Source organism: Plenodomus lingam (assembly GCF_022343315.1).
Source record: "Plenodomus lingam strain CAN1 chromosome Unknown contig_2, whole genome shotgun sequence".
NCBI classification, from domain to species: Eukaryota; Fungi; Ascomycota; class Dothideomycetes; order Pleosporales; family Leptosphaeriaceae; genus Plenodomus; species Plenodomus lingam.
In genome coordinates, this window is record NW_027093937.1 from 433,043 (window position 1) to 440,191 (window position 7,149).

A 7,149-nucleotide genomic window follows, 5' to 3' on the forward strand; every position below is an offset into this window, starting at 1 on the left:
CTAGCTAAGGTATATATATTATATCCTAACTAAGGTATATATATTATATCCTAACTAAGGTATATATATTAGGTCCTACCTAAGGTGTATATATATTAGTTCCTAACTAAGGTATATATATATTAGGTCCTACCTAAGGTATATATATATTAGGTCCTACCTAAGGTGTATATATATGAGGTCCTAACTAAGGTATATATATATTAGGTCCTAATTATATAGAACACTAATAGTATCCTAATAAGAAGGTAGATTAGGTGTCCTAACTAATAAATACAATATACTTAGTAGGTAGGCTATCTAAAACCTATACAATATAACTTAAAGGTATATAGAAGTTTATATCTATATAGAAAAGGATACTATCTATAGGTCTTGTATAAAAGGATAAGAAGAATATATCTATCTATTTATAAGTATAAGGCTCCTTTTATATCTAGAGGTAGAGGGGCCTTAGACTAGAGTTAGAGCCGTATTAGAGCTAATACTATCTTGGCTAGTCTGATAAGAAAAGACTAGAACGAGTGCTTGCACTTGTTACAATAATTAGCTAATTTTCCTTTGACACTTATTTCCTACGAGTCGCTAGTAGCGCATAGCCCTCTGTAGCGTTGATTCCTAGTAGGAGATAACTTTTGTCGCAATACAAATATCTCATCAATATCCCACCATATATATCAACGTATCAGGGTAGGGTAACAGTGTTCACTTTTGCCCTATTCTTGGTTTGCGACAACTTTCCTATACTATGTAGTGTTAGTATGTCGCTACGGTTTATATTACCCTGCGCTGTAGCGGCAAAACACGTGATTCTTACACTACCCAAGCGCATGTTCGTGTAGCTGGCATGCCAGTGAGACGTTATAGGCTTCTTTCTGTTTTGCTTTGTAATAACTATCTGCTCTCGTCCGCATTCCTACAAGGCAAGTCTATCCTTACTTCTAACCAAGAGCTACACGTGTCGTACGCGATGTGAAGCAAACACGTGTCCAGTCAAGGACAGTAATGCTCTCTTCGTTGGGGTCGACCGTTGGACTCCCATGCTTCCAAGGCGTTCTGTACCGCTTCCTCATCCGTGAGACCGTCCCAATACAGCCATGGACCAAGCCACAAGCTCAGCCATTCGCCCAGCGACCGCAGCCCCCAAAACAGGCCGTAACACATCACACTAGCACAGACCAACGCCCCGAAGATGGCGGCGGTATGTGTCCGGGGAGCTTTGAGGAAGTCTTTCTTAAATGCTTGCCAGCGAGTGGGAGGAGAACGTGGACCACGAACACGGGTGATCTTTGGGGTGACAGGACTGGATGCTAGTTTGGCTGCAACGCAGGATGGCTCGGACATGGCGGCGACGCTGTTGTCTGCTGACGATTGTTCGTGTGGCAGAATATCCCCAGTCAACCGACGTCCGTTGCAATGACGTACAGCAGGCAAGCCAGAAGGATCTTCTTTGATGGCAATAACATTGGGGGTAAGAGAAGCAGACGATAGCGTGCGACGCCTATGGGAGGCAGAGCGAGGCGTCATGATGCCAAAAGGCAGTATGGGTCGATGGGAGATGGAACAACGTGGAAGGTGGTGTAAGGAAACCTGGTGTACAGATGGCGAAGTAGGTGGATGTATTCCTGTCTCGGCTTGCTCTGCAGAACAAAGCAAGGACAACAAACAACCAAAAGGTCTCTTATTCATTCTAGAGTGAGCTGTTCTAAAACAGCAAACAAGGCTGTGCATCTTGCCGGCAGGTTCAACGACGCATGAGGACCAGGAGCGGATGGGATCTGATATAGTCGTGCATGGCCTCGCTCAAGATTGATTTGGCTGCCTTGTATGCAGGCAGTGTGCGATGACAGGCGATGAGGCGGGAGGGGAGGATGGTGATGATGGCTGCGGCAAGCTGCAGACAGTGGAAGCACGGCCAACATGTTGGTGGATATTGATGCCTTGATAGTTTGAACAAGCAGGAGTGGAGTGGATCTGGTAGGCGAGCCCGATTGGGGGCATCACTTGGGTGAATGTGCACGCTTGACGACGGCTTGGGTGTTGCAGGTGGAGGGAGGGGAGGGGAGGGGGGCCAGGTGAGATCGCGGTTCCGCCACGTGACGCCGAGTTTGCGCTAACGCTGACTAACTGAATCGCTGTCCCGCCGTCGCTTCCCACTGGATTGCGATTGTGACTACAACAGCCTTTCAGATCCCATAGACAATCCCATGACACGGGCAAAACGCCCGAACATTACCAGCGACCGCAAACTGAACGCCTGGAGCCGCATCTCCCATCATTGGCACGTCGACGCGGATGGACTCAGCGCCCTAGACATTAGACTGCCGCCAACTCCGGGCAAAACGCTCCTCGAGACCCTAGCATTGATTGCCAGCCGCTACCCGATATCCGACTTTCGACGCGTCTTGAAACCCTTGCTAGCTCAGCCGCGTCATCCCGGCCGAGCGCCCCAGGCGGCGACGGGAACACGTCTTGTGCAGCGCCAGGACGTGATTTTGGCGCGCCAAACACTTGAGGCCGCCGCCTCCGCCCATTTTGACGGAAGCGACGATTCTGAGGATCAAGACGACGGCACGGAGGAGAGCGAACAAGGGGTGGATAGCGAGCACGAGGAGGTCACTATAGATGGGCTTCACACGGAAGATCGCCTGAGTCCACCCTTGCTTCTGAACACCATCAACCAAACTCGAACGGACATCGAAGACGGCGAAGACGGCGACGACGCCAGTGTGGACAACCAAGACATCGTGGACACAGAAGACGGGGCAGGTAACGGGAGAATTGAAACTTTAGGCAGTGACGCCATCCAGAATCTCCAGAACGTGCCCCTAGGTCGAGACAGTGAAGAGGAAGAAGTCCCGTCGCCTGAACACGCCCGAAGGGTTGCAGATGCGCACTCGAATCAAGACGATTTTAATCCCGACGAAGAAGAAGAACCACCATCCTACTATTGGCCTGAGGGAGAACAGGAACAAACATTTGACTCTCTCAACTGCGAAGTCGAGAGACCACTAATTAGCCCATCTACTCGCAACGAAGATGACCAAATTGACTGCCCTTTTCACGACGTAGACGACGAAAGCCTCTTGGTAGCCAGTTGCGACAGCGAGAACAACAGCTACATCACTTCCCCACGTCCTATCGGTGAGAGCCCTCCCTGCCACATTCCCTCACCCTCATTGCTGAGCCCGCATTTGCCCTGTCATCGCACGCGCTCCGCTCCACCTCAATCAACGTTCACCAACCCAGCGCGAATGCCAGTGACAACTCGGCAAGGCAGTGAAAGCATCATGGTCAACTCCACAGCCAAGCGTACAAAGTCCAACGAACCCAGCGCTCGAGACTTACGGATGGCATTATTGCCGCCTAAAAACTCCCACGAACAATCTAACCAAAGAAAGCGCAAAGCTTCTTTGGGTCTCCGTGAACCCAACGATTTTGATCCTGCGGCACTGGACTGGTTTGGGCCAGAGGACCAGGACACCAAAGAGTCGTACCTCACCGTTCTCCACCACCTCGGTCTCATCATCAAACGAGCTCAGCACTGCGAGAAAGCGCGCGCCACTGCTGTCGAAGGCCTAGCAGAGCAGTCCCGGCGCCTTCATGATGTGAACTCTGCCGCGACACTGCCACTTCTGCATCTTGATCAATCAGCCTATTCTGCAGTTGCCCACGAAGCCCGTGTCCAGATGCTGCGCACGCAAATTGAAACCATGGAAGCCAGACGGGCTGACGTAGTCAGGGAAACAACAGAGCTTGATAATAGGCAGAGCGTGGAGAGGACGGCGAGTAAACGCGTCAGTGTCCATGAGCGAGTGTGGAACGACCTGGTCGAACACTTGAAAGACATTGCACTATAACTCTGCGGGTAACCTAGAGCAGGCTGGTTACCTGTTGAGTGCGGAATTGATTCGTATGATACCCCTTAGATTCTGCCGATTTCTTGCTGCGGTACGTCTACGACGTCATGATTGATGACATGTTAATAAATAGGTAGTGTGGTCTTAGGATGGCAACACATTACAAGTACAACCTCTATAGAGTAGCAAGTACAACCTCTATAGAGTAGGTATAGTCAGGATTACTTCAGAAGCTGAATACATGTACCTGAGGTTCACTGTGTCAATTGCCGATGAGTCCTCCAAGAGACGCACCTAGCTCAAGAGTTTGAAGAGCTTTCCTTGCCTTATTGATGCTTGATGATTTATTATACTATTTGCCAAAGGATACAACAGATCCATCTACTAAAGTAAGAGCCAAATGTATTGCAGGAGTGCTGTTCGAGCTACTCTTTATGCGCAGATCACTAGTTGGCACATCACTGGAAGCTCTGCTGAGCGGGCGAGGTGAACTCGTCTCCCTACCCAAAGCATACTTAACTTGGCCGGTCATGTCATCATTTGTGGCTAATAGACACCACGAACTTCCTATATCGTCTCGTCTCGTCTACGGTATATTCTGCATTGCTGCCCTTTGTTCCAGCATCTACGTACAACACATTTCACTCCTCTTCCTAGCTTGCACAAGAATAACTGCGTCCAACCCAACAAATGTTGAAATTAGAGTCCAGGCCGCACCTAATCCACGATTATGGGCGATAGATCTAGTATCAGGACACAATAGACTATGCGTCAAGTACGGGTGCTATACTCTCGTCATCTACTTAGCCCTCTAGCAGTCTGTCTGCAACCAATCTGTACTTATTATAATCTTATCGTCACTTCCCTACCAAATTGCGTTTGGGCTAGAATGCAGCTGGTAGACCGCAGAAAGTTTATAGAGACTTATTCATAGTATAGGATGGCTTCTTTCCTTGTTTCTCTTCATCTTGTTACCACTTGAGCAATGTGAATGTGCAACTGGCATACTAAAACGGGACTCGAGAAGCTGGCGGCGGCAACGTACAGCTGGGGATAAGCTTTCCGTCAGTGCAGGCCCTGGCAGAGGTGTACATACGTTAGTGAGAGACGTGAACAGGCGCTTAAAAAGGAGCGCACCCTTGCACACGTCTATACGGTCTATCCAAGTTGGTTTTCGTGTTTTGATTTGTTTATCTACATTTAGAGAGCCAGCGCCCTACTCCTTATCCCTGCCACACTGCTAGTTATCGCAAGACGCTCGTCTACATGGTTCCTTCGAGTCCGTGCCGGATGTTAACGATGCTGGGTTCGCGCGGCATGCCTGCGCCTACTTTACCATCGATACGCTGCTCTACAATCGCTGGCGCAAACATGGTTTTCCAATACTCTATGACCTGATTCGTAGTCGCCATTGGACCCCCCCATCGCCATAGTGGCTGTATCTGCTGGGTGTTTATCGATGATACAGCAGCACCGGCGGGTAAGGGATCGCACTTTAGGCGCTTCCGTGAGCTTGTATTGGTATCGGTAGAAGGTGTGAGCTGCTGGCGCTTGCGGGTCTTAGTATTGCTTGTCGTGACGATGTCTGAGAAGGGAGGGTTAGTGCGAGACGACTCGAGGTCGGGGGGAGACTGAGGTGTACGCGTTGTAGGTGGTTGTGCTGAGTATGGGTCAAGGTGTGAGAAACGCGTGGGGTCACGGCTGTTGTTGCTGTCGTCGTCATCTTCCGGACGTTGATCGTGAAGGAGTGGTAAACCCCGCTCGAGGTGGTCGCGTATCTGGCGGTTGCCTTTGTCATAGAGGGAGTCGAGATGCAATATCTTAGCCTTCACGCTGTCAAGGTGCTCAGGCAAAGCTGGGATGCTGCTGATTTTCTTCTTGGCGCGCCAGATTATAGCCCTTGGATCTCCGTACCAAATTCGCGTGTGTTTCAGGCGACGTTGACGGGCGCCCTCCTCTTCAAAGGAAGACAGATAGTCCGTCACCATGAAGCAATCATAGAGGCCACCACACAACCCCTCGCTGGCAGTGATGCTTGCTTGGCTATGGACCTGGTTCGCTGAGACAGTTTGGGAGTGCAAGGCGCTGTGTTCTTGACGACAGTGGTCTTGATAGTGGGCGGAGAGCGGCGGCCTGAGGCAAGGAGTTTTGTGGAAGGCACGTTGCCATCTATCCTCCATATGGCAGAAGTAGTCCAGGTCGTGCGGGACAACGAGAAGGAGCGGAGGGTCTCTGTCAAATACGCTATGACAGAGCGGACAGAGAGGAAGCGCATTCTCGGCGGCGTCGACATGGGCAACCTCAACCAAGCCATAGTCGCGACACTGAGCATAGGCCGTGTCTGCTTTGGCGAAGACATGAGCCATCTCTGTGATGGTAGCCCCACAGTGCCAGCAGCCAGGTGGATAGATGGCGTTGAGCTGGCTTCGCACAGTGCTTCCAAAGCCCGTGCTGCTGGACTTGCGCGATCGCTTGGCTGGATTTGTATTCGAGGCACTTGAGGCGATGCTGACGTCGTCGTCGAGGCGCCGGCGGCGAGCACCGCTAGACGTGCGTTTGGGAGGTGCGGGCCTTATGAACGAGTCCATGGCGTGCACTGCAAGGTACAGCGTTACCGTCCCAGCTGTTGCAAATGGCTGGAGGCGACAAGAGGCCGCGTGCGGTGGTCTAGAAGGAGTTGGTCTAGAAGTTGGGTAGTGCAAACTAGTCGTGATAGAATGCCTGCTGCAGGTGATAGAGCGGAATCTCGAGAGAAGATTAGCACGTGACCTAACAGGGCCACCTATAGTATACCCTGCCCTAGTCTAAGTAGCTAATAACTACAATCTATTACGCAAGTAATACTATAATTATATTAGGGTAATAGGTTAGGTAAGCAAGATATATATAGTATACTAGCTATATATAGAGAATACTATAGAGTTAAATAGGTGTCCTAACTAATAGAGTGTTGTGGAAATTTGGATCACTAAGGTCAGGAATGATTTAGGAGATGGATTATTAGATTGTATCTACTACAATCGGACTTATATATATAGAGCTTTAGCTACCCTTACTAGAAGGTAAATAATTAGTAAACCTTCCTTACTAGAGCTCCTACTTTTTATTAGGCACTTAGTAGTAAGCTAGCAGTTAATTAGATAGTAGGTTATATAGGGGTATTAACTAGGATTAATTAGGATTAATTAGGATTAAGATACTCTGTAATCTAGTTAATATCCCTCCTATAACACACCCCCTAGGTATAGGTAGATCTTTTATTATTATAGTTGCGCCTATAGTTAGTAGA

At 49.4% G+C, this 7,149-nt stretch overlaps 3 protein-coding genes across 3 annotated transcripts; 1 reads left to right on the forward strand and 2 right to left on the reverse strand.

Annotated features, from left to right (window-relative positions):
• Positions 1-993: 993 nt before the first annotated feature.
• On the reverse strand, positions 994-1,689 carry IAQ61_004971 (uncharacterized protein; the record flags this gene model as incomplete). The annotated part of the gene is made up of 1 exon (XM_066096562.1): positions 994-1,689. The coding sequence occupies one exon, from the start codon at positions 1,687-1,689 to the stop codon at positions 994-996; it is 696 nt and encodes a 231-aa protein (XP_065953485.1).
• Positions 1,690-2,207: 518 nt separating this feature from the next.
• Positions 2,208-3,860, forward strand: IAQ61_004972 (uncharacterized protein; the record flags this gene model as incomplete). The annotated part of the gene is made up of 1 exon (XM_003838000.2): positions 2,208-3,860. The coding sequence occupies one exon, from the start codon at positions 2,208-2,210 to the stop codon at positions 3,858-3,860; it is 1,653 nt and encodes a 550-aa protein (XP_003838048.2).
• A 1,262-nt stretch (positions 3,861-5,122) lies between these two features.
• On the reverse strand, positions 5,123-6,448 carry IAQ61_004973 (uncharacterized protein; the record flags this gene model as incomplete). Its single annotated transcript, XM_003838002.1, has 1 exon — positions 5,123-6,448. One exon carries the CDS (start codon positions 6,446-6,448, stop codon positions 5,123-5,125), a length of 1,326 nt encoding a protein of 441 aa, XP_003838050.1.
• Between the last annotated feature and the right edge of the window lie 701 nt (positions 6,449-7,149).